This window comes from Somniosus microcephalus, chromosome 1, assembly GCF_052327205.1.
Source record: "Somniosus microcephalus isolate GS21.2 chromosome 1, FLI_Smic_1.0, whole genome shotgun sequence".
NCBI classification, from domain to species: domain Eukaryota; kingdom Metazoa; phylum Chordata; class Chondrichthyes; order Squaliformes; family Somniosidae; genus Somniosus; species Somniosus microcephalus.
In genome coordinates, this window is record NC_140987.1 from 462,181,741 (window position 1) to 462,208,565 (window position 26,825).

The 26,825-nt window shown below is 48.6% G+C and overlaps 2 protein-coding genes across 12 annotated transcripts in view; one reads left to right on the plus strand and one right to left on the minus strand.

The window, feature by feature from the left end:
* map7d3 (MAP7 domain containing 3) overlaps window positions 1-20,821 on the plus strand; it is a 104,538-nt gene extending 83,717 nt beyond the window's left edge. For 7 of the 10 annotated variants that reach the window (XM_086002313.1, XM_086002306.1, XM_086002317.1 and 4 more), the window contains 5 exons: window positions 1,298-1,402; window positions 3,798-3,851; window positions 14,058-14,136; window positions 15,120-15,276; window positions 16,652-16,943. In XM_086002313.1, coding sequence (XP_085858439.1) covers window positions 1,298-1,402; window positions 3,798-3,851; window positions 14,058-14,136; window positions 15,120-15,276; window positions 16,652-16,943 — 687 coding nt within the window. Of the gene's footprint in view, window positions 1-1,297; window positions 1,403-3,797; window positions 3,852-14,057; window positions 14,137-15,119; window positions 15,277-16,651; window positions 16,944-18,478 lie in introns of those variants that run through there. The other 3 variants (XM_086002310.1, XM_086002322.1, XM_086002346.1) reach the window with 3 other exon arrangements.
* A 4,108-nt stretch (window positions 20,822-24,929) lies between these two features.
* Window positions 24,930-26,825, minus strand: part of fhl1a (four and a half LIM domains 1a) — a 172,536-nt gene continuing 170,640 nt past the window's right edge. For both annotated transcript variants that reach the window (XM_086002362.1, XM_086002358.1), the window contains exon 6: window positions 24,930-26,007. In XM_086002362.1, coding sequence (XP_085858488.1) covers window positions 25,856-26,007 — 152 coding nt within the window. In that variant the 3' untranslated portion in view covers window positions 24,930-25,855. The remainder of the gene's footprint in view (window positions 26,008-26,825) is intronic.

Consider the following 26,825-nt stretch of genomic DNA (forward strand, 5'->3'; position numbering starts at 1 on the left):
GTGTAGACTGGTGGTTGCACTGATCCCGGAGTGACGTGCAGACTGGAGGCTGCACTGATCCCGGAGTGACGTGTAGACTGGAGGCTGCACTGATCCTGGAGTGACGTGTAGACTGGAGGCTGCACTGATCCCGGAGGCTGCACTGATCCCGGAGTGACGTGTAGACTGGTGGTTGCACTGATCCCGGAGTGACGTGTAGACTGGAGGCTGCACTGATCCCGGAGTGACGTGTAGACTGGAGGCTGCACTGATCCTGGAGTGACGTGTAGACTGGAGGCTGCACTGATCCTGGAGTGACGTGTAGACTGGTGGTTGCACTGATCCCGGAGTGACGTGCAGACTGGAGGCTGCACTGATCCTGGAGTGACGTGTAGACTGGAGGCTGCACTGATCCCGGAGGCTGCACTGATCCCGGAGTGACGTGTAGACTGGAGGCTGCACTGATCCCGGAGTGACGTGTAGACTGGTGGTTGCACTGATCCCAGAGGTTGCACTGATCCCGGAGTGACGTGTAGACTGGAGGCTGCACTGATCCTGGAGTGACGTGTAGACTGGAGGCTGCACTGATCCCGGAGTGACGTGTAGACTGGAGGCTGCACGGATCCCGGAGTGACGTGTAGACTGGAGGCTGCACTGATCCCGGAGTGACGTGTAGACTGGAGGCTGCACTGATCCCGGAGTGACGTGTACACTGGAGGCTGCGCTGATCCCGGAGGCTGCACTGATCCCGGAGTGACGTGTAGACTGGAGGCTGCGCTGATCCCGGAGTGACGTGTAGACTGGAGGCTGCACTGATCCCAGAGTGACGTGTAGACTGGTGGCTGCACTGACCCCGGAGGTTGCACTGATCCCGGAGTGACATGTAGGCTGGTGGCTGTACTGACCCCGGAGGCTGCGCTGATCCCAGAGTGACGTGTAGACTGGTGGCTGCACTGACCCCGGAGGTTGCACTGATCCTGGAGTGACGTGTAGACTGGAGGCTGCGCTGATCCCGGAGGTTGCACTGATCCCGGAGTGACGTGTAGACTGGTGGCTGCGCTGATCCCGGAGGTTGCACTGATCCCGGAGTGACGTGTAGACTGGTGGCTGCGCTGATCCCAGAGGCTGCACTGATCTCTGAGGCTGCACTGACCCCGGAGTGACGTGTAGACTGGTGGCTGCGCTGATCCCAGAGGCTGCGCTGATCCCGGAGGCTGCGCTGATCCCGGAGGCTGCGCTAATCTCTGAGGCTGCGCTGATCTCTGAGGTATTGGCTGTAAAATTCTGCTGACAGGCGAATGCTGAATCTGTGTTTCAGAGAGAAGAGGCGGAGGCAAAAGCTTTGGAAGAAGCGGAGCGGCAGAGACTGGAACGAGAGCGAATCATGCAGCGAAATCAGCAGGAGCGTCTCGAGAGGAAGAAGGTGTGATCTTTACTCGCGCTGATAATTGAAGGGCTAAGACGCATTGCACAAGCAATCCTCAATACTAAAGAGCAAGAGGGATATGGTGCAAGTACTATTGATTGGGTAACACAGCATGGGTTTAGAAAGCGTGTAGTTTGTCGGAGGAATGGGGAATGAAGGGCGGATAATTGTAAAGCAGTAGGAAAGAACGAGGAAGTCCAGACAGTGTAATCTCAACATACTGAGCATGTTGCAAAGATGCGGAATGTGTCTGTCCGTGGAATTCTGCCCTAGGCAGGTCCTAACTCCAGTCTCGCGTGAGATTCTTGAGCCACTTACTCGGGAAGAGGAGCTGAGGTGGTTTCCTGTTACCTTCCTCATGGAGTATCTTCTCCTAGGTGGGCTGCAACCGAGGCTAAAGACCCCCACCCACCCATTACAATGGGGGTGGGGGGGCCACCCACACCCATCGGACACGAGCCCTCCCACTGAACGCCAACCTAGTATTCAGCCGGCGCTCCAGTCTGCGCTCGCCGAGGCCCCTGAGCCAGTGGTCACTCCGTCCAGACATGAGTTCCTCGCTGGATGTCAGCCCAGTGTTCAGAGACCATATTCTAGTCTCCACTCACCAGAGCTGTCTGGAGTGGGACTTGAGCCCTTCACCCTCTGACTCCGAGGTGGGAATGCTACCATGGAGCCCAGTGCTCGTTCTGGTAGAATGTCCAGGCCAGCGTGTTTGAAGCAGGAGGAGCACATGGAAAGTGCAGCCATAGTGCTGTCAATAAAACAGAGACAAGAAATATTTGCAAAGGATTGTCTATCTGGCAAATAAAAAGTCATTGTGTCCTTTCTGGGAGGTGGAGAACTGTCCTAACCAGGTATAGGGACAGTGTTCCAGCTTGGGCAGGCTTGGGCTTTGTGCAGTTGTTGAGGGAGCCCTTGCCCAGGTGGGCCAGCAAAATTGGAGAAGTGATGGTGAGGCCAGCGATGTCAGTGAGTGAAGAAGGACCCAGGATGGAGTCTTCAAAAATAAAAAGTGGCAGCTATTAGTTGGACTTGTGAGCAGAAGCTAGAGAATTGAAATAAGGTTGTCACTGTTGAATTGAAGAGGCTAAAGATGTAGTGATTCATACCTTGCACTGAGAGGAATGAGAGGTTGTACGCACTGAGGGCAGGCAATCGGAATAAGCGCAGAAGTGGAGTGGAATCAGCCAAACAGCAGATAGGATTGGATGTAGAGAGGAGAATATGCATCTATTTTCTTATGATTAACGCATGTTAGCATTTATGAACAAGTCTATTGCTGCCTTAATTTAAGGGAGGTCTCTAGGGTGGTATTGACTCCCAGGTGACGTGGCAATGAGGGATTGTAATCGAGCTAACCCTCTGGTTGCTGAGTAATCTGTTGCCCGAGCCAGGCAGGCCTGCAGTATTCCAGACCAGCCTGGCGCACTCGAAAAGGACCTGGATGAGTTTACCTGCGAGTGAAAGCAAGGATTCCTCCCACTTGGCGTCAGATAGTGCGCTGATTGGCAGGGTTAACCGGTTAGGGTGGTCCGAACTGAACAATACTCTGTGCTCATCAGTTACTTGGTTTTAAACTGCTTAACTCCAGCTGCATTTCTGCAGTCGCTTGCGGTGCCTATGCCTCGACTCTTGGCAGCTTGTACCTAAATTCTCTGGGGTTGGGTAAGTGGAGAGTGGCTCTGCAGGGACTGTGTGCACGCCACAGCAGGCAAATAGCAACTATTTTTACCAGTAAATCAGGAGAAACTGTTTCCAGTGGCGGGAGGGTCGGTAACGAGAGGGGACAGATTTAAGGTGATTGGCAAAAGAACCAGAGGGGAGATGAGAGATTTTTTACAATGTGGAACGCGCTGCCTGAAAGGGCGGTGGAAGCAGATTCAATAGTAACTTTCAAAAGGGGATCGGAGAAATACTTTAAAATAAAAACTTTGCAGAGCTCTGGGGAAAGAGTGGGACTAATCGGAGAGCTCTTTCAAAGCACAGGCACGATGGGCTGAACGGCCTCCTCCTGTGCTGTACGATTCTATGATGAATCCTTGCTAGTTGGTTTAAAGATGCTTAAATATAGTGATGGATTTCTGCACAAATGATTAAAGAACTTTCTTTAACTTGCTTGCTGCTAAACTGCCCTGTCCATGTGTCTGTAATGCAACTTTAACTCTTAGCAAATATGGCTCTGTGGAATCACAGCTTTGTAAGTATGAGAAGGAAATAGTTTAGTCTCAGTCAGCTGGAACTAGTCCAGCTGGGACATTAATATTACTGGCTGCAAGCTTTTGCATTCTTCCACGCATGTAACATTTATTTCCTTTAGACCAATGGGTTTGAATGTTTTATACAAATTCCTGAGGTCCCACATAAGTAAATGCTTCCCTGTAATTAACAGAGAATTGACGAGATTATGAAGAGAACGAGAAAGGATCGCCAAGGTGAAGCTAAGGTAATGGACGTGCAGCTGTTTTGTGTTTCTAGCTTCCATTCGCACAATCTTTAATTATTGAATTATTTTTAAAATTCTAATTGGTGTCCCCCAAACAACAGTCCCGAACTGAAGAGGAGTGCCCAGCTTGTGTCTGGTTTAGTTTGTCATTGGGTGTCCCTGCCCTGCTGCTGTGTGCCTCATGCCATGCATTTTCCAGTGGGCTTGGCCAATATATTGCATTACCAGGAGCTCCGTGCTGTGTTACAACTGAAGCGCGCTCAAACTAAACAGGTGATCGTGGCAGACCGGTACACCACCGGAAGTGGTCACTGGTCAGAAGTGTGAATGAGAATGGGAGAAACAGACAAGTGAGACAGAATTTTGCATTCTGATTGGGGGTCTGAAAGTTGGGATAGAATTGAAAGATTAGAAAATTGCCCTTGCAGCTGCAATATATCCCAGTGGATGCGATTCTGGTTTGTAACCCTGTGTAGTTGTCGATGAGTAGCCCAGGGCTTGAATTCTACCCGTGTGTGAAATGTGCTTCACCGAAAGTCCATACAGGGGGAGACGAGATCAATCTGTTGGATTTTTGATTGTAACAAATTTTTGCAGGTTCTTTTCCAGTGGAACTCTGGAATTCTCTCCCCCAAAAAGCTGCTGAGGCTGGCGGGCAATTGAACAATTCCAAACTGAGATTGGGAGATTTTTGTTGGGTAAGGGTATTGAGGGTTACAGAACCAAGGCGGATAGATGAAGGCTGCTGGACTGGGCGGACACGTGGCAGATGAAATTTAATGCAGGAAAGTGCAAACTGATACATTTTGGTAGGAAGAATGAGGAGAGGCAATATAAACTAAAGGGTACAATCCTAAAGGGGGTGCATGAACAGAGAGACCTGGGGGTATATGTGCACAAATCATTGAAGGTGGCAGGGCAGGTTGAGAAAGCGGTTAAAAAAGCATACGGGATCCTGGGCTTCATAAATAGAGGCAGAGAGTACAAAAGTAAGGAAGTTATGATGAACATTTATAAAACACTGGTTCGGCCTCAACTGCAGTATTGTGTCCAATTCTGGGCACCGCACTTTAGGAAGGATGTGAAGGCCTTAGAGAGGGTGCAGGAAAGATTTACAAGAATGGTTCCAGGGATGAGGGACTTCAGTTACGTGGATAGACTGGAGAAGATAGAGGATTGGGAAAACTTTAAAAGACAGCAAAAAGTAACAAAAAGATTGATTAAGAAAGGGAAGATAGATTATGAAAGTAAATTAGCAAAAAATATAAAAACAGATAGTAAGAGTTTTTATAGTTATATAAAAAGAAAAAGGGTGGCTAAAGTAAATGTTGGTCCCTTAGAGGATGAGACTGGGAAATATGGAGATGGCAAAAACACTGAATGAATATTTTGTATCAGTCTTTACAGTAGAGGACACTAAGAATATCCCAACACTGGACAAACAGGGGGCTATAGGGGGGGGGAGGAGCTAAACACGATCAAAATCACTAAGGAAGTGGTACTCGGTAAAATAATGTGACTCAAGGCAGATAAATCACCTGGACCTGATGGCTTACATCCTAGGGTCTTGAGGGAAGTGGCGGTAGGGATTGTGGATGCATTGGTAATAATTTTCCAAAACTCCCTGGAATCAGCAAAGGTCCCGGCAGACTGGAAAACTGCTAATGTAACGCCCTTATTTAAAAAGGGCAGTAGACAGAAGGCTGGAAACTATAGACCGGTTAGCCTAACATCTATGGTAGGTAAAATATTGGAGTCCATTATTAAGGAGACAGTAACAGGACATCACAGAACTTATCACAGAAACCCCACAGTGCAGATAGAGGCCATTTCAGCCCATCGAGCCTGCACCGACACATATCCCACCCGATCCCCGTAACCCCTACACCAACACCTATCCCACCCTATCCCCGTAACCCCACGCATTTAATCCCCCTAACACTAAGGGTCAATTTATCATAGCCAATCAACCTAACCTGCACATCTTTGGACTGTGGGAGGAAACCGGAGCACCCGGAGAAAACCCACGCAAACACGGGGAGAATGTGCAAACTCCACACAGACAGTCACCCGAGGCCGGATTCGAACCCGGGTCCCTGACGCTGTGAGGCAACAGTGCTAACCACTATGCCACCGTGCTGCCCTTTGGATAATCATGAAGGGGAAGTCATGTTTGACAAATTTGCTGGAGTTCTTTGAGGAAGTAACATATAGGGTGGATAAGGGGGAACCAGTGGACGTAGTGTATTTAGACTTCCAAAAGGCATTTGACAAGGTGCCACACAAAAGATTATTGCTTAAGATAAAAAATCACGGGATTGGGGGTAATATTCTGGCATGGATAGAGGATTGGCTATCTAACAGAAAGCAGAGAGTTGGGATAAATGGTTCATTCTCGGACTGGCAATCAGTAACTAGTGGTGTTCCGCAGGGGTCAGTGCTGGGTCCCCCCAACTCTTTACAATCTATATTAACGATTTAGAGGAGGGGACCGAGTGTAACATATCAAAGTTTGCAGATGATACTAAGATGGGAGGGAAAGTAGTGAGTGAGGAGGACATAAAAAACCTGCAAGGGGACATAGACAGGCTAAGTAAGTGGGCAGAGATTTGGCAGATGGAATACAATACTGGAAAGTGTGAGGTTATGCACTTTGGCAGGAAAAATCGTAGAGCAAGTTATTATCTTAATGGCAAGAAACTGGAAAGTACTGAAGTACAAAGGGATCTGGGGGTCCTGGTGCACGAAACTCAAAAGGTTAGTATGCAGGTGCAGCAAGTGATTAAGAAGGCCAATGGAAAGTTGGCTTTCATTGCTAGGGGGATAGAATATAAAAATAGGGAGGTATTGCTTCAGTTGTACAAGGTATTGGTGAGACCGCACCTGGAATACTGCATACAGTTTTGGTGTCCATACTTAAGAAAAGACATACTTGCTCTCGAGTCAGTACAAAGAAGGTTCACTCGGTTAATCCCGGGGATGAGGGGATGGACATATGAGGAGAGGTTGAGTAGATTGGGACTCTACTCATTGGAGTTCAGAAGAATGAGAGGCGATCTTATTGAAACATATAAGATTGTGAAGGGGTTGGATCGGGTGGATGCGTGGAGGATGTTCCCGATGATGGGTGAAACTAGAACTAGGGGGCATAGTCTTAGAATAAGGGGCTGCTCTTTCAAAACTGAGATGAGGAGGAACTACTTCACTCAGAGGGTGGTAGGTCCATGGAATATGCTGCCTCAAAAAGCTGTAGAAGCTACATCATTACATAAATTTAAAACAGAAATAGACAGTTTCCTAGAAGTAAAGGGAATAAAGGGTTACGGGGAGCGGGCAGGAATTTGGACATGAATCTAGGTTCGGATCGGTCATGGTCCTGTGTGTGGCGGACCCAGGGGCCGTGTAGCCTGATCCTGCTCCTATTTCGTGTGTCTGGTTCTGTTAGATTCAGGCGATGGTTCTGTGATAGTGGATTGGCGGTTAGGATCAGATCAGCCATGATCTTATTGAATGGCGGAGCAGGCTCGAGGGGCCGTTGGCCTACTCCTGCTCCTATTTCTTACGTTCTTATGTAAGCTGGGGTTGTTCTCCTTAGAGCAGAGAAGATTGAGAGGAGATTTGATAGAGGTGTTCAAAATCATGAGGGGTCTGGACAGAGTAGATAGAGAGAAACTGTTCCCATTGGCGGAAGGGTCGAGAACCAGAGGACACAGATTTAAGGTGATTGGCAGAAGAACCAAAGGCGACATGAGGGAAAACTTCTTTACGCAGCGAGTGGTTAGAATCTGGAATTCACTGCCAGAAAGGGTGGTGGAGGCAGATTCAATCGTGGCTTTGGAATTGGAGGAGTATCTGAAGGAAAAGAATTTGCAGGGCTCCGGGGAAAGGGCGGGGGAGTGGGACTCGCTGAAGTGCTCTTGCAGAGAGCCAGCACGGGCTCGACGGGCCGAATGGCCTTAGAATCGATACAGCACAGAAGGGAGTCCATTAGGTTCGTCAAGCCCGTGTCAGCTCTCTGCAGGAGCACTTCAGCTAGTCCCACTCCCCTGTAGCCCTGCAAATGATTGAGAATAACAGAAAACGCTGGAAATACTCAGCAGGCCAGGCAGCATCCGTGGAGAGAGAAACAGAGTTAACGTTTCAGGTCTGGGACCCTTCATCAGAACTGGAAAAAGCTGGAGATGTAACAGATATTAAGCAGGTGCAGAGACAGGGGGGGAGGAATTGAAGGGAAAATCTATGCTTTTGTAAGAGGCAGGAAAGATAAAATGTTGCAAATGGGAATGGGAAAATCACACAGCATGAAAAATGGAGGCAGGGGTTATAGTTTGAAATTGTTGACCTCGATATTGAGTCCAGCAGGCTGTAAAGTGCCTAATCGAAAGGTGAGGTGCTGTTCCTCGAGCTTACGTTGAGCTGTATTGGAACAATGCAATAGCCCGCGGACAGAGAGATCAGAGTGGGAGTGGAGCGGAGAATTACAGTGACAGGCGACCGGAAGCTCAGGGTCCCCCTTACGGACTGAACGGAGGTGTTCCGCAAAGCGGTCGCCCAATCTGCGTTTGGTCTCCCCAATGTAGAGGAGACCGCATCGTGAGCAGCGAATACAGTATACTAGATTGCAAGTAGTACAAGTAAATCGCTGTTTCACCTGGAAGGGGTGTTTGGGGCCCTGGACAGTGGGAAGGGAGGAGGTAAAATGGCATGTGTTGCATCTCCTGTGCTTGCACAGGAAGGGGAAGGGCTGTTGGGGGTGATTGAGGAGTGGACCAGGGTGTCGCGGAGGGAGCGGTCCCTTCGGAATGCTGAAAGGGGAGGTGAGGGGAAGATGCGTTTGGTGATGGGATCACGTTGGAGATGGCGGAGGATGATCCGTTGAATGTGGAGGCTGGTGGGGTGAAAGGTGACAAGGGGAACCCTATCGTGGTTCTGGGAGGGAGGGGAAGGGGTGAGAGCAGAAGTGCGGGAGATAGAGCGGACACGGTCGAGGGCCGTGTCAACCATGGTAGAGGGGAATCCTCGGTTGAGGGAAAAGGAAGACATGTCGAAAGCACTGGTGTGGAAGGTGGCATCATCAGAGCAAATGCGGCGGAGACAGAGAAACTGGGAGAATGGAATAGAGTCCTTACAGGAAGCGGGGTGGGAGGAAGTGTAGTCCAGGTAGCTGTGGGAGTCAGTGGGCTTGTAGTGGATGTTTGTCGAAAGCTGATCGCCAGAAATGGAGATGGAGTAGTCAGGGAAGGGAAGAGTCGGAGGTGGACCATGTGAAGGTGAGAGTAGGGTGGAAATTGGAAGGAAAGTGAATGAACTTATCTAGTCAGGGCGAGAGCAGGAAACGGCACCAATACAGTCATCGATGTACCGGAAAAAGAGGTGAGGGAGGGGACCTGAGTAGGACTGGAACAAAGAATGTTCCACATATCCCATGAAAAGGCAGGCATAGCTAGGACCCATGCGGGTTCCCATAGCAACACCTTTAATTTGGAGGAAGTGAGTGGAGTCAAAGGAGAAGTTGTTCAATGTGAGAACAAGTTCAGCCAGGCGGAGGAGGGTGGTGGTGGATGGGGACTGGTTGGGCTGTATGATTTTTGCCATTCCCATTTGCAACATTTTATCTTTCCTGCCTCTTACAAAAGCACAGATTGTTCCTTCAATTCCCCCCCCCCCCCCCCGTCTCTGCACCTGTTTAATATCTGTTACATCTCCAGCTTTTTCCAGTTCTGATGAAGGGTCCCAGACCTGAAACGTTAACTCTGTTTCTCTCTCCACGGATGCTGCCTGGCCTGCTGAGTATTTCCAGCATTTTCTGTTGTTATTTCAGATTTCCAGCATCCGCAGCATTTTGCTAATGTATTAATGATTGAGAATAGACTGATGGGGCGGTAATTGGCCGGATTGGATTTGTCCTGCTTTTCGTGGACAGGACATACCTGGGCAGTTTTCCACATTGTCAGATAGATGCCAGTGTTGTAGCTGTACTGGAACAGCTTGGCTAGAGGCGCGGCTAGTTCTGGAGCACAAGTCTTCAGCACGATAGCCGGGATGTTGTCGGGGCCCACAGCCTTTGCTGTATCCAGTGCGCTCAGCCGTTTCTTGATATCACGTGGAGTGAATCGAATTGGCTGAAGACTGGCTTCTGTGACGGTGAGGACCGCAGGAGGAGGCTGCGATGGATCATCCACTCAGCACTTCCAGCTGAAAACGGTTGCAAACACTTCAGCTTTGTCTTTTGATTTTGTGGCAGGACTGCAGAGCTTTCATCTAATCTGTTGGTTGTGTGCTGGGCTCCGCTATCATTGAGGATGCGGATGTTCACGTCCTCCTCTCGTTATGTTATGTTGTGGTCTCTATATTTAAGGAAGGACATACTTGCATTAGAGGCAGTGCAGAGAAGGTTCACTAGGTTGATTCCTGGGATGAAGGGGTTGACGTATGACGAAAGGTCGAGCAGGTTATACAGCACAGAAAGAGGCCCTTCGGCCCATCGTGTCCGCGCCGGCCATCGAGCCCTGTCTATTCTAATTCCATTTTCCAGCACTTGGTCCGTAGCCTTGTATGCTATGGTGTTTCAAGTGCTCATCTAAATGCTTCTTGAATGTTGTGAGGGTTCCTGCCTCTACCACCCTTTCAGGCAGTGAGTTCCAGATTCCAACCACCCTCTGGGTGAAAAAGTTTTTCCTCAAATCCCCTCTAAACCTCCTGCCCCTAACCTTGAAACTATGCCCCCTGGTTATTTACTAAGGGGAAAAGTTCCTTTCTATCTACGCCCCCTCATAATTTTGTACACCTCAATCAGGTCCCCAGCCTTCTCTGCTCCAAGGAAAACAACCCCAGCCTGTCCAGTCTCTCCTCATAGCTGAAGCGCTCCAGCCCAGGTAACATCCTGGTGAATCTCCTCTGCACCCTCTCCAATGCAATCACATCCTTCCTATAGTGTGGCGTCCAGAACTGCACACAGTATTCCAGCTGTGGCCTAACTAGCGTTTTGTACAGCTCCATCATAACCTCCCTGCTCTTATATTCTATGCCTCGGCTAATGAAGACAAGTATCCCATATGCCTTTTTAACCACCTTATCTACCTGTCCTGCTGCCTTCAGGGATCTATGTACATGCACACCGAGGTCCCTCTGATCCGAGGTCCTTCCTAGGGTTCCACCATTCCAAAATTCGATAGACTCTGGAACTGTACCCATGGATTGGAGGGTAGCTAATGTTATCCCACTATTCAAAAAAAGGTGGTAGAGAGAAAACGGGGAAATACAGACCGGTAAGCCTGACGTCGGTAGTGGGGAAAATGCTAGAGTCCGTTATAGAAGATGTAATAGCAGAGCACTTGGAAAACAGTGACAGGATCGGACAAAGTCAACATGGATTTACAAAAGGTAAATCGTGCTTGACTAATCTACTGGAATTTTTTGAGGATGTAACTGGTAAAATTGATAAGGGAGAACCAGTGGATGTGGTGTATTTGGACTTTCAGAAGGTTTTCGATAAGGTCCCGCATAAGAGATTAGCGTGTAAAGTTAAGGCACATGGGATTTGGGGGCAAGGTACTGACTTGGATAGAGAACTGGTTGGCAGACAGAGAGCAAAGAGTTGGAATAAACAGGTCCTTTTCCGAGTGGCAGGCAGTGACTAGTGGGGTACCGCAGGGATCGGTCCTGGGACCCCAGCTATTCACAATATATCTTAATGATCTAGACGAGGGAATTGGATGTAATATCTCCAAGTTTGCAGACGACACAAAGCTGGGTGGGAGTGTGTGCTGTAAGGAGGATGCCGAGAAACTCCAGTATGATTTGGACAGGTTGGGTGATTGGGCAGAAGCATGGCAGATGCAGTATAATGTGGATAAATGCAAGGTTATCCACTTTGGTGTCAAAAACAGGAAGGCAGATTATTATCTGAATGGCAATAGATTGGGAGAAGGGGAAGTGCAACGAGACCTGGGTGTCCTTGTGCACCAGTCGCTGAAGGTAAGCATGCAGGTGCAGCAGGCGGTTAAGAAGGCAAATGGTATGTTGGCCTTTGTAGTGAGAGGGTTCGAGTACAGGAACAAGGATGTCTTGCTGCAGTTGTACAGGGCCTTGGTGCGACCGCACCTTGAGTATTGTGTGCAGTTTTGGTCGCCTTATCTGAGGAAGAATGTTCTTGCCATGGAGGGAGTGCAGCGCAGATTCACCAGTCTGATACCTGGGATGGCAGGAATGACGTATGAGGAGAGATTGGGTCGATTGGGCTTATACTCGCTGGAGTTTAAAAGAATGAGAGGGGATCTCATTGAAACTTATAAAATACTAACAGGACTAGACAGACTAGATGCAGGAAGGATGTTCCCGATGGCCGGGGAGTCCAGAACCAGGGGTCACAGTCTAAGGATAAGGGGTAAGCCATTTAGGACCGAGATGAGGAGGAATTTCTTCACCCAGAGAGTGGTGAACCTGTGGAATTCTCTACCACAGAAGGCGGTGGAGGCCAGTTCATTAAATATATTCAAAAAAAAGTTGGATATATTTCTTAAGGCTAAAGGGATCAAGGGATATGGAGAGAAGGCAGGGACAGGGTACTGAATTTGGATGATCGGCCTTGATCGCATTGAATGGCGGAGCAGGTTCGAGGGGCCAAATGGCCTACTCCTGCTCCTATCTTCTATGTTGCCTTGTTAGTCCTCCCAAAATGCATCATCTCACTTTTCAGGGTTAAATTCCATTTGCCACTGTTCTGCCCATCTAACCAACCCATCTATATCGCCCTGTAGCCTGAGGCTTCCCTCCTCGCTATTTACCACTCCACCAATTTTTGTGTCATCTCCGAACTTACTGATCATACCTCCTACATTCATATCTAAATCATTAATGTACACTACAAACAGCAAAGGACCCAGCACTGATCCCTGCAGTACACCACTGGACAGAGGCTTCCAGTCACAAAAACAACCTTCGACCATCGCCCTCTGCCTCCTGCCACTAAGCCAATTTTAAATCCAATGTGCCAAATTGCCCTGGATCCCATGGGCTCTTACCTTCTTGACCAGTCTCCCATGCAGGACTTTGTCAAAAGCCTTACTGAAGTCCATGTAAACTACATCAACTGCACTACCCTCATCCACGCACCTAGTCACCCCCTTGAAAAATTCAGTCAAATTGGTTAGACGTGATCTCCCCCTGACAAAGCCATGCTGACTAGCCTTGGTTAATCCTTGCCTCTCCAAGTGGAGACTAATTCTGTCCCTCAGAATTTTTTCCAATAATTTCCCTACCACTGATGTTAGGCTCACTGGCCTATCATTCCCTGGTTTATCCCTACTACCCTTCTTGAATAATGGTACTACGTTAGCTGTCCTCCAGTCCTCTGGCACCTCCCCTGTGGCCTATACTCATTGGAGTTTAGAAGAATGAAGGGTGATCTTATTGAAACATACAAGATTCTGAGGGGGATTCACAGGGTAGATGCTGAGAGGATGTTTCCCCTAGTTGGGGTATCTAGAACTAGGGGGCATAGTTTCAGAATAAGGGGTCGCCCGTTTAAGACGGAGATGAGGAGGAATTTCTTCTGAGGGTTGTGAATCTTTGGAATTCTCTACCCCAGAGAGTTGTGGAGGCTGGGTCATTGAATATATTCAAGGTGGAGATTGACAGACATTTGAACTACGGGGGAGTCAAGGGGTCTGGGGAGAGAGCGGGAAAGTGTTGTTGAGGACACAGAATGGATCAGCCATGATCTTATTGAATGGCAGAGCAGGCTCGAGGGGCCGATCGGCCGACGACTCCTGTTTCTTATGTTGTTACGTTAGTTGTTTAACTGTCCACCACCATTCATGACTGGCTGTGATAGGACTGCAGAGCTTTGATCTGATCCGTTGGTTGTGGAATCGCTTAGCTCTGTCTATAGCGTGCTGCGCTTGCTGTTTAGCATGCATGTAGTCCTGTGTTACAGGTTTGCACCTCATTCTTAGGTACGCCTGGTGCTGCTCCTGGCATGCTCTTCTACACTCCTTATTGAACCAGGGTTGATGACCTGGCTTGATGGTCCGTGCTGTAACCATTTTATGATTCTATAAGTTATGATACAGATCAGCCATGATCTCATTGAATGACGGAACAGGCTTGAGGGGCTGAATGGACTCCGCCTGTTCTTAAGTGTGAATTCTTAGATATTATATAAAGACCGTACAAACGCTAACCTAATTCACACCGTTTACACAGAAGGATGAAAGGTCGGACGGTGCCGGGGCTGAGGAAAGTAGTGAGGATGAGCCCAGGATCGAGGATGCGGATGAAGTGGGTGAGTGGCTTGGAGCGTATTTTACCATTGGGTTAAATTACTGCTTTAAATCACTGGTCCTGTACTGAGACCCTCTGCAAATACTGACACTCCTGAACACCCCTCCCGCTCCCATCATAACTTCTGAAGGACAGTATCCATATCCAAAGGAAAAGTGCTATCAATGCAACAAAAAAAAATCCTTTTGAGTACGCAGCAGCGGAATGAATGTGCTCGTAAACCAATGAGTGGAAACCTGATAACTTTGGGGACCCCAGTTTGAAAACTGATTCTTTAAACCCTCTTTACTGGGGTCCCTTACTCCTTCCAGTAAAATTCCATGAAATGGGAAACACGAGTTGGGTCTTAATTCGCAGCCAAATGCAGAGCAAATATGGAAACTATTTCACTGCATTTGAATAAATGCCCTACATTTTAATAAATCTGTTTTCCCTCCCCCAACCTTATTGTTTTACAACTGATATTGGTGCTTAAGGATGACTTCATTATTTTAGTAATTAAGTTAAATTTAAAATTCTCATCCTGGTGTTTAAATCCTTTCGTGGCCTCGCCCCTCCCCATCTCTGTACCCTCCTTACCCCAAACTCTCGGTGCTGTCTGACCCCAGCCGCTCGTACATCTCTTTCCCCACTGCCATTGACGGCAGACCTTCAGCTGCCGAGGTCCCACTCTGCAATTCCCTCCAGAAACACACCTCCCTTTCTTTGACCAAGTCACCCTCCTAATCGCTGCTCCTTTGACTTGGCATCAGTTTCCCTCATACCTCTGCACCTTGGGACATTTTCTACATTAAAGGAGCTATATAATACAATTGGTAGTTTAGCATTTTCTGCCTCGCTGGGTCCTGTATATAAATAAATACTACATGGGAAGGGCTGCTATCAGGGATGTTCTTGAAGTGTTTTTTGGTTTGAAGCAAACCAAAGGGGCAACTGTCAAAATAATGACTCAATTTCTCCCTTACGGTTTTTCTATTTTCTTAGATAGCACCGATGGAATCGATGAGCTTCAAGATGCTGCACAGGAATATGCGGAGTTATCTGATGAGGCTGTCACAGATGAGGGAACGGAGCTGAATGGTGTAGACCGGACTAATAACGTCGGGCACTTTGTGAATGAAGACCAGCCAGTGGATGTGAGGTAGGTCCCTGTACCTTTTAGTTCACGTTTGGAGCATTTGTGCAACATCTGAATTGATCTAGAGAGAGAGACGGGGCAGGTGAACGTCTCTGACAAAGGGCCTACACTCCAAACATTAACCCATGTTGTGTATTTCCAGCATTTTCTGTTTTGGATTTCCAGCATTTCACTTGTTTTGATCAGATTTAATCTGCCTAGACCCACTTATCCGAGATTAACACTATAAGCTGTGAAGAGTTAATTCCTTATTAAAATCTTCATCTGGCTGGTCGTATGCAATCGGTCTTTTTTCATTTTTCAGCTTCAGGTTTTCCTTTGGGAAATCTTTGGCTTTGTTGTTTAGATTGTGCTTATCGCATTATTATTGCATTGCTGCTGCCTGCACCTTGTCCCCTTGACCATCACCCCTGTCCACACTGGCCTATGTTGGTCCCCCGTCCCCCAAGGCATTGTCATTTGAAATCCTCATGTTCAAATCCCTTTAACAACAACTTGGATTTATATAGCGCCTTTAACGTAGTAAAATGTCCCAAGGTGGTTCAGAAGAGGGTTATCAGACTTAATGACAGAAACTCTTTGGGACCGGTCTACAGGTGAAACACTTTGGGACAGGTCTACAGGTGAAACACTGGGACAGGTCTACAGGTGAAACACTTTGGGACAGGTCTACAGGTGAAACACTGGGACAGGTCTACAGGTGAAACACTGGGACAGGTCTACAGGTGAAACACTGGGACAGGTCTACAGGTGAAACACTGGGACAGGTCTACAGGTGAAACACTGGGACAGGTCTACAGGTGAAACACTGGGACCGGTCTACAGGTGAAACACTGGGACAGGTCTACAGGTGAAACACTGGGACCGGTCTACAGGTGAAACACTGGGACAGGTCTACAGGTGAAACACTGGGACCGGTCTACAGGTGAAACACTGGGACCGGTCTACAGGTGAAACACTGGGACCGGTCTACAGGTGAAACACTGGGACCGGTCTACAGGTGAAACACTGGGACAGGTCTACAGGTGAAACACTGGGACCGGTCTACAGGTGAAACTTTGGGACCGGTCTACAGGTGAAACACTGGGACAGGTCTACAGGTGAAACTTTGGGACAGGTCTGCTAGCTGTGATGAGCCACTGTATAAATACAAGTTTCTCTAGTATTATGTTTCAGCTTGATGAGTTGCATAAAACCCAACTAAGATACATTCACAGATTAAACAATGGCAAATCCTAAAACCAGATAAATATGAAGCCTGAAATGTTTGTTTTTCAAGGCTAATACCAATGAGTAATCACATCAAGAATCAAAAGGTTTTTTTTTCATCTCTCTGGTGCCTCGTAGGTTTATGTTTTTTGTTTCTCTCCTGTTTAAGCGCTATGCCGAAGGAAGACTGTGTCGTATCGGAACTTTTACGTGTAAATGAAGTAGATCAAAGTGTTGGCCATCAGAATGGGAAATCGAGTACGTGGATCCTTGAGGAGTTTATTGACCTTGGCGTTTGTTCAAAGACCACTAAATTAACTGTAGCTCCCTGCGATGCTGATGGCCGTAACCAAAACTTGATAGATGCTGCTGGCATTCCTGAGAGTCATATCATTGCACTGGAGGAGAATAGAGGAGTGACATCCTTGACCAAACCCATTGAGGAAACAGGTGCAGTTTGATTCAACTCTTTCTGACTGTGTTTTCAGTTTGCAGTGTGTTCTGTTTCTCCGGGCATCAGTTAAAGTTGTCTCTGTCACCAAATTCAATTTAGCTTGACAGAAAATGGGGTACAATAGTGTACTGTTACTGGGCTGGTAATCCAGAGAAACCGAGTTTAAATCCCACCGTGCCAGTTTGAGAATTTGAATTCCATTTTAAAAATCTGGTCTCAGTAAAAGTGACCATGAATCTGTCAGAGTGTCGTAAAAACCCAACTGGTTCACTGATGTCCTTTCGGGAAGGAAACCCGCCGTCCTTACCCGGTCTGGGTCTCTGTGACTCCAGACCCACAGCAATAACTGCCCTCTGAGTGGCCCAGCGAGACACTCCGTTTGTATCAAACCTGCTAACCAGCAGTTCAAGGCAGCGGCTCATCATCACCACCACCACCTTGGGGCAACTCGAGATGGGCAATAAATGTCCCGCCTTGCCAGCAATGCCCACATCCCCAGACTGAATGAGAAACATATAATGTAGCAACAAATCAAGGACTAACGGTTTTGTATTGAGATTAAACAAAACCAAATTTTAACTTTTATTGTTTTAAGATGGGAAGAGGAAACTTTTTAGCATTTGTTCCTTTATTAGTAAAGACACTGTTGTACAGCTGTGATGTTTTCACCACCTGTAGAATGGGTGTGTAAATGGCAAATGAATTTCAATATAGGTAAGTGTGAGGTGGTGGATTTTGGTATTGGAATAAGGAGACCACACACTGCTCGGATAACGAATGCCTGGAGGAGCAGAGGGATCTGGGGGTACAGATACACAGACCACTGAAAGTTGGGCCACAGGTTAGCAAGGCCATAAAAAGCAAACCAAGCACTAGGGTTTATTTCTAGAGGGATAGAATTGAAAAGTAGGGAAGTTACGCTAAACCCGTATCGAACCTTGGTTAGACCTCACTTGGAGCACTGCGAACAATTCTGGTCTCCATATTATAAAAAACAATATAGAGGCACTGGAGAGGGTGCAAAAAGATTCACAAGGATGATACCAGAACTGAGAGGATGCACTTGTCAGGAAAGACTGAACAGGCTGGGGCTTTTTTCTCTAGAAAAGAGAAGGCTGAGGGGTGAGCCGATAAGGGTCGTTAAGATTATGAAAGATTTCGATAGGGTAGACGTACAGAAAATGTTTCCACTTGTGGGGGAGACCAGAACTAGAGGTCATAAATATAAGACAGTCACTAATAAATCCAATCGGGAATTCAGGAGAAACTTCTTTACCCAGAGAGAGGGGAGAATGTGGAACTCGCTACCACAGGGAGTGGTTGAGGTGAATAGTATAGATACCTTTAAGGGGAAGCTGGATAAACACATGAGGTGGTAAGGATTAGAAGGATGTGCTGATGGGGTGAGATGAAGAGGGGCGGGAGGAGGCTGGTGTGGAGCAGAAACACCGGCACGGAGCGGATGGGCTGAAAGGCCTGTTTCGGTGCTGTAGGCTCGATGTCAATCTCTGTAATGCTGTATAATTTGTTCTGTTTTCCCAGGGCTCTGATACGGCTTGATTTCAAACATCACGTGGTTACACTTGCATATTGAGTATTTTTACTAAGTGCTGAAGGCCTTGTTACATGAAGCTACTTCTAAAGAATTTCTCCATTTTGCTCAGAAGAATTAACAAGACCACAACGCAAGTGGCGTGTGAAATGTCACCTAGGATGCTGGTTTGTACCATTCGAAGTTTCTGGGACTGGCTCCTTGACTGCTTTCTCTCAGTAGCTAATGGTTGTTTTGCTTTTTATGATCTGTCTTTGGGAGCGAGTGTAATCAGTAAAAGATTCATTCCTTTCCTTACTCTATATATTGTCTAACTAGATATTTGGACCACCTTTATTTTCATATTAGTTGAAATTAGCTATAGATCCCCATTCAGGCCACACGGGTAAGTGTCTGCTGTTGTGTGTTGCGTACTGTGTTCACGTCCCCTATCTCTAACTGCAGGGTAAATAGTGCCTATGTTATCTCAATGTTTGGAGTTGAATTGTCCCAATCCCATTTGTTAAAGCTTATTTTTTTAATAAAGTGATATAGTTAGAATAATAAACTAGCTGTGGTTCACAAGAAGTGATGGAGCTAAAGGAAGTAAAACTCTTAATTGTGATTCAGATGTCCATTTCGTTTGAATTGCAAAATCAGACCTGTTTGTAACGCTAGTTTGATTTTGTGATCCATACAGTGCTATACTCCGTGCAAAATCAGTAGTGTACTCTATAGGTGACTGGAGTCTCTGTGCATGTGATAGAACGTCGGAGCTAAAGGAAGCACTCCCCCTATTGCTCACCCGTCATCATCTTCATTATTCTCTCTCTCTTCCCCCACTCTCTATCCCCGGCTCTCTCTCTCTTCCCCCACTCTCTATCCCCGGCTCTCTTTCCCCCCCCCACCCTCACTGCAGTGTCTGGCCCCAGCTCCTTCAGATAGATTCAGCTCGGTAAGAACTGTATTAAGAGGAAGAGCTAACAAAAGGAGAGGCTGGTTTTGAAGGAATTGGGTAGGGTAATGGGGGGAATGAGAGGCTAGAGCTTTCTAATATGGAAATATCGGTTGTTGTTTCATTACCACGTTACCGTGCGTGTTTAATGTACTGGAATAGGAAACCAAATTGTAAGTTGATGTATTATTTAAACACACTCCCGGCCTGTGTTGATCCTCCTAGAATCTTGTATTCACAGTAAGCCTGCACTAACATACGCTGAGAATGAAATGGGTTCAGTAAGTAAACTCCAGTATTTGTCGGTAGCAGCTTCCTTATTCACATATTTCACTTGTTTTAAGATAAGAATTTTTCTTTGGCTTAATGTATTTAAGTTTCTCCGTATACATATAAGTATTATTTTATTGTACATACAAAGCAGTATTGGGCCACAAGACCGTTTCTTACTGAACGTCTTTTTGTTAAATATTCTATCTAGCATCCTTCTGTATTAGCGGTGTATCATTAAGAAACATCCCAAGACAATCCATCAAGAAATGAGAACTTTAAACAACCTCTTCACTGTAGCCCTTAATTTGCTAGTTCATATTCCGTCCATACTCGGTATATATAAACTTAAACTGCGAGCAGCATGCTTCCTTAGCTTGTGAATTGAAATAGCTGCTGCCTTACATAGGAAGCTGCATTCTTTCTACAGCACTTGCCCCATCTGTTATGTTTATTATTGCCTCCTGAAACAAGTTTCGCTCCTGTTCCTCGTTAACCCCATCGAAGGGGCTAGCAGTGACTACTGTTCCTCGTTAACCCCATCGAAGGGGCTAGCAGTGACTACTGTTCCTCGTTAACCCCATCGAAGGGGCTAGCAGTGACTACTGTTCCTCGTTAACCCCATCGAAGGGGCTAGCAGTGACTACTGTTCCTCGTTAACCCCATCGAAGGGGCTAGCAGTGACTACTGTTCCTCGTTAACCCCATCGAAGGGGCTAGCAGTGACTACCATCCACGCCTCTTAAAGACAAGCCGTTACTTACTGGCTGCTTTCTCCGTTTAACTGTATTGTTGCAAGTGCGTTGATTGTTTCCGAAACAGAAATTGTTGTTCCTTCCCTCGGTGCAGTTTATAGAAATAGGAATCTTCTAGTCTGTAACAAATGCTGAAAGCAGGTGAGCGCACTACACAGTGGCATTGGTTTAGACTAGAGCAGTGCCTTAGATCAATCAATTTGTGTATTTTTGTAAGATAGTTAACTTGAAATCTTTGCAGGAAAATGACAATCGCTAACCGAAGTACTTTTCGCTGTGCAGATGTTGCTTTTGTTCAATGCCCTGTGCACAGCTGTATGTAAATAGCAATATGTGTGTATCATTTAAATAAATTTTACAAGATAAAAATGGGAATGACTTGCAGTTTTATTTTACCTAGTGTTACTCTTTAAAGCTTCTCTTAAACTGCATTAACACTTAATGTTAATTAGTCAATGAATAGTAACAACGGGATTGAGAGTCTCCTGTTGTGAACGCACCGGGCAATGTGAGAGGGCCACTGTGCTGACACCTGTCCAACCCTCGGCTGATCCCAGCACCGGGCAATGTGAGAGGGCCACTGTGCTGACACCTGCCCAACCCTCGGCCCAAGGCTGATCTCAGCACCGGGCAATGTGAGAGGGCCACTGTGCTGACACCTGCCCAACCCTCGGCCCAAGGCTGACCCCAGCACCGGGCAATGTGAGAGGGCCACCGTGCTGATACCTGTCCAACCCTCGGCTGACCCCAGCACCGGGCAATGTGAGAGGGCCACCGTGCTGACACCTGTCCAACCCTCGGCCCAAGGCTGATCTCAGCACCGGGCAATGTGAGAGGGCCACTGTGCTGACACCTGTCCAACCCTCGGCCCAAGGCTGACCCCAGCACCGGGCAATGTGAGAGGGCCACCGTGCTGATACCTGTCCAACCCTCGGCCCAAGGCTGACCCCAGCACCGGGCAATGTGAGAGGGCCACCGTGCTGACACCTGTCCAACCCTCGGCTGATCCCAGCACCGGGCAATGTGAGAGGGCCACTGTGCTGATACCTGTCCAACCCTCGGCCCAAGGCTGATCTCAGCACCGGGCAATGTGAGAGGGCCACTGTGCTGACACCTGTCCAACCCTCGGCCCAAGGCTGACCCCAGCACCGGGCAATGTGAGAGGGCCACTGTGCTGACACCTGTCCAACCCTCGGCCCAAGGCTGACCCCAGCACCGGGCAATGTGAGAGGGCCACTGTGCTGACACCTGTCCAACCCTCGGCCCAAGGCTGACCCCAGCACCGGGCAATGTGAGAGGGCCACCGTGCTGACACCTGTCCAACCCTCGGCCCAAGGCTGACCCCAGCACCGGGCAATGTGAGAGGGCCACTGTGCTGACACCTGTCCAACCCTCGGCCCAAGGCTGATCTCAGCACCGGGCAATGTGAGAGGGCCACCGTGCTGACACCTGTCCAACCCTCGGCCCAAGGCTGACCCCAGCACCAGGCAATGTGAGAGGGCCACCGTGCTGACACCTGTCCAACCCTCGGCCCAAGGCTGACCCCAGCACCAGGCAATGTGAGAGGGCCACCGTGCTGACACCTGTCCAACCCTCGGCCCAAGGCTGACCCCAGCACCAGGCAATGTGAGAGGGCCACTGTGCTGACACCTGTCCAACCCTCGGCGGCTGATCCCAGCACCGGGCAATGTGAGAGGGCCACCGTGCTGACACCTGTCCAACCCTCGGCCCAAGGCTGACCCCAGCACCAGGCAATGTGAGAGGGCCACTGTGCTGACACCTGCCCAACCCTTGGCCCAAGGCTGACCCCAGCACCGGGCAATGTGAGAGGGCCACTGTGCTGACACCTGCCCAACCCTCGGCCCAAGGCTGACCCCAGCACCAGGCAATGTGAGAGGGCCACCGTGCTGACACCTGCCCAACCCTCGGCCCAAGGCTGACCCCAGCACCAGGCAATGTGAGAGGGCCACTGTGCTGACACCTGCCCAACCCTCGGCCCAAGGCTGACCCCAGCACCAGGCAATGTGAGAGGGCCACCGTGCTGACACCTGCCCAACCCTCGGCCCAAGGCTGACCCCAGCACCAGGCAATGTGAGAGGGCCACTGTGCTGACACCTGCCCAACCCTCGGCCCAAGGCTGATCTCAGCACCGGGCAATGTGAGAGGGCCACCGTGCTGACACCTGTCCAACCCTCGGCCCAAGGCTGATCTCAGCACCGGGCAATGTGAGAGGGCCACTGTGCTGACACCTGTCCAACCCTCGGCCCAAGGCTGACCCCAGCACCAGGCAATGTGAGAGGGCCACTGTGCTGACATCTGTCCAACCCTCGGCCCAAGGCTGACCCCAGCACCAGGCAATGTGAGAGGGCCACTGTGCTGACACCTGTCCAACCCTCGGCGGCTGATCCCAGCACCGGGCAATGTGAGAGGGCCACCGTGCTGACACCTGTCCAACCCTCGGCCCAAGGCTGACCCCAGCACCAGGCAATGTGAGAGGGCCACCGTGCTGACATCTGTCCAACCCTCGGCGGCTGATCCCAGCACCGGGCAATGTGAGAGGGCCACTGTGCTGACACCTGTCCAACCCTCGGCGGCTGACCCCAGCACCGGGCAATGTGAGAGGGCCACCGTGCTGATACCTGTCCAACCCTCGGCCCAAGGCTGACCCCAGCACCGGGCAATGTGAGAGGGCCACTGTGCTGACACCTGTCCAACCCTCGGCGGCTGATCCCAGCACCGGGCAATGTGAGAGGGCCACCGTGCTGATACCTGTCCAACCCTCGGCCCAAGGCTGACCCCAGCACCGGGCAATGTGAGAGGGCCACTGTGCTGATACCTGTCCAACCCTCGGCCCAAGGCTGACCCCAGCACCGGGCAATGTGAGAGGGCCACTGTGCTGACACCTGTCCAACCCTCGGCCCAAGGCTGACCCCAGCACCGGGCAATGTGAGAGGGCCACCGTGCTGACACCTGCCCAACCCTCGGCCCAAGGCTGATCCCAGCACCAGGCTTGATGGAGAGAAGATGTTTCCACTTGTGGGGGAGACCAGAACTAGGGGCCATCAATATAAGATAGTCACTAATAAATCCAATGGGGAATTCAGGAGAAACGTCTTTACCCAGAGAGTGGTGAGAATGTGGAACTCGCTCCCACAGGGAGTGGTTGAGGTGAATAGTGTCGATTTATTTAAGGGGAAACTAGATAAACACGAGGGAGAAAGGAATAGAAGGATATGGTGATGGGGTGAGATGAAGAGGGGTGGGAGGAGGCTCGTGTGGAGCAGAAACACCGGCACAGGCCAGTTGGGCTGAAAGGCCTGTTTCTGTACTATGAGGAGAGATTGAGTAGACTAGGCCTATATTCCCTAGAATTTAGAAGATTGAGAGGTGATTGCTTTGAAACATACACAATTCTTACAGGGTAGATGCAGGGAGGATGTTTCCCCTGGCTGGAGAGTCTGGAACCAGGGGTCACAGTCTCAGAATAAGGGGTCGGCCATTTAAGACTGAGATGAGGAGAAATTTCTTCACTCAGAGGGTGGTGAATCTTTGGAATTCTCTACCCCAGCGCTGTGGAGGCTCAGTCGTTGAGTATATTCAAGACAGAGATCGATAGATTTTTGGACATTAAGGGTATCAAGGGATATGGGGATCGGGCCAGAGGGTGGAGTTGAGGTAGAAGATCAGCCATTGAATGATGGAGCAGCCTCGAATGGCCGACTCCTGCTCCTAATTATTAATCTATGCTCCCCAAGTACTAGTGAATCATAGAATCACACAGCACAGAAGGAGGCCATTCGGCCCATCGTGCCTGTACCGGCTCTTTGAAAGAGCTCTCCAATTAGTCCCACTCCCCCGCTCTTTCCCCACAGCCCTGCGAATTATTCCTCTTCAAGTACATGTTCAATTGCCTTTTGAAATTTCCTGTGGAATCTGATTCCACCAACCTCCAAGTCACACACCATCCTGACTTGGAAATATATCGGCCGTTCCTTCATCGTCGCTGAGTCAAAATCCTGGAACTCCCTCCCTAACAGCACTGTGGGAGCACCTTCACACGGACCGCAGCGGTTCAAGAAGGTGGCTCACCACCACCTTCTCAAGGGCAAGTAAGGATGGGCAATAAATGCTGGCATTACCAGTGACGCCCACATCCCATGAACAAATTTTAATAAACCTTTCAGACAGTCTGATCCTGATCATGATCTTAGCCCTCTGTGAAATAATTTCTCCTCTAGTTCTTTTGCCAATTACTGTATTTTAAATCTGTGACCTCTGGTTACGTGCCCACTTGCCAGAGGGAACAGTTTCTCCCATCTTGCTCTATCAAAACCCCTCATAATCAGCCCTCAAAGCCCAGGGAGCCCAGGTTGATGCGTGTCTGAGAAATGCAGCCAAGTCGGCCGCTGTTTGTAAGAGAAACACATTCTGTTCATCGCGTTCTGACAGCAAAACAACTAACTGTCATTCCAAAAACCACACGTGGTTTGAAAGTCTTTATTGAAGGTACGATATTGTCATGCTGCAGATAATCCATCGATTGTCCGTACAATACATCGGATGGGGACCTCGCATGCTAACAGGTCATACTCAATACACGATTAATGATTCCATTATACATTTCCACACGACAGACACTTGGTTAGTCATTTCAACAGAAGTAGTAAATTGCAACCGAGCATGCAAACGAAAACTATCGGGCACGTACTGAACAAACTTCAATTCAGTGGAGTATAGGCAAAAACAACGTGAATTAAAATAACACATGAACATTTGTGTGTTTAAAACTTCAATTGTTTTGAGGCTGGTGGGTACAAACCAAATGTTAAATTAAAATCTCTCAAATGTACGCTGTACAATCAGTTGGCATCACCTGGGGAGAGATGTTGGATCCTGGGTGTGAAGGTCTAATGCAGCCAGACCATCGCAAGATCCACATCAAGTACTCAAAATGCCTTTTCTAAAGCAATCATACTTTTACAGAACGTACATTTTAAAACGCTGCATTTCAATGCAAACTGAAGTGAGGACACAGCCAGAAGAGGCTGTTCAGGTGAGTGATGCATGCAGTCAAACACTACAGTAATACACTGAGTAAATAGCATCCTTCCATTATGAGTTTACATGATAAGCTCGTCTATAAAATATGATTAAATATTGCAGGCATTTTAATTAAACTTTCGTAGCTCTGACATTCTTTTGTAACCTTTGAACACTTTCTGTGCCCGTGGCACTGCGGAAAACACGAATCGTATCGAACTTTTGAACTGATTACAAACACTTGTTATTATGCTGCCTTTGAAGCATCTGGTTACCTTTATCGGATTTTAAAAGCTTTGCTGTAATGGAGTAATGTGAGCAGCGAGTGTGATTGAGTGTTTCCCGGCTGCAGGGTGCATGGATGGGGATTTACAGGCTTTTCCCGCAGTCGGTGCAGTACACATCCCGGTTGTGGGTGATGAAACGCTTGTTGGCCAGGGAGCTGTAGCACTTCTTGCACTTGAAGCACTCGTTGTGCCACTGACGATCTTCATAGGTTACAACCTCATCCCCTCCAAATCCTGGTAACAGGTAAACGTCGGATATTAAAGCAGTATCGCACCTGGGTGGCTTACGGTGGAACAGTGAGCAATATATGTAAAATAGACCAGAACACGCTGGAAATAAACAACAGCTCGGTTATTGACTGATGGGGGGGGGGGGTTGTGGGGCTGGCGGAGATTACAGAGATAGGGAGGGGGGGGGCGAGGCCATGGAGGGGTTTGAACACGAGAATTTTAAAATCGAGGCGTTGCCGGACCGGGAGCCAATGTAGGTCAGCGAGCACAGGGGGTGATAGGTAAACGGGACTCGGTGTGAGTTAGGACACGGGGCAGTGAGCACAGGGGTGATAGGTAAACGGGACTGGGTGTGAGTTAGGACACGGGGCAGTGAGCACAGGGGTGATAGGTAAACGGGACTCGGTGCGAGTTTTGGACACGGGGCAGCGAGCACAGGGAGTGATAGGTAAACGGGACTGGGTGCAAGTTTGAGGGTTTCAGAGGTAATGGTAAGAGAAGCCATTGCTGGAGATGCTGTAACAATCAGATAGGCAAGAGTGGAACCAGGTGAAGACAGTTTCACTGAGCTGGACGACGGGGGGAGAGCTGTTGGAGGAGGATGTTGTGGATAACCACTGTTTAACTGCAGAGAGGTCAGAGTGATAATCCACCATGATCAGTCACAGAGGATATCATTTGTGACGTTGGTTAGGACTCGGTGCTGTGGCAGAGACGGAAACCTGATTGGAGAGGTCCAAACATGGGGTTACCTCCCAAATTAATGTAAGGTATTACATTTTGGTAAGAAAAATGAGGTCACATACTACTTGGGAAATAAT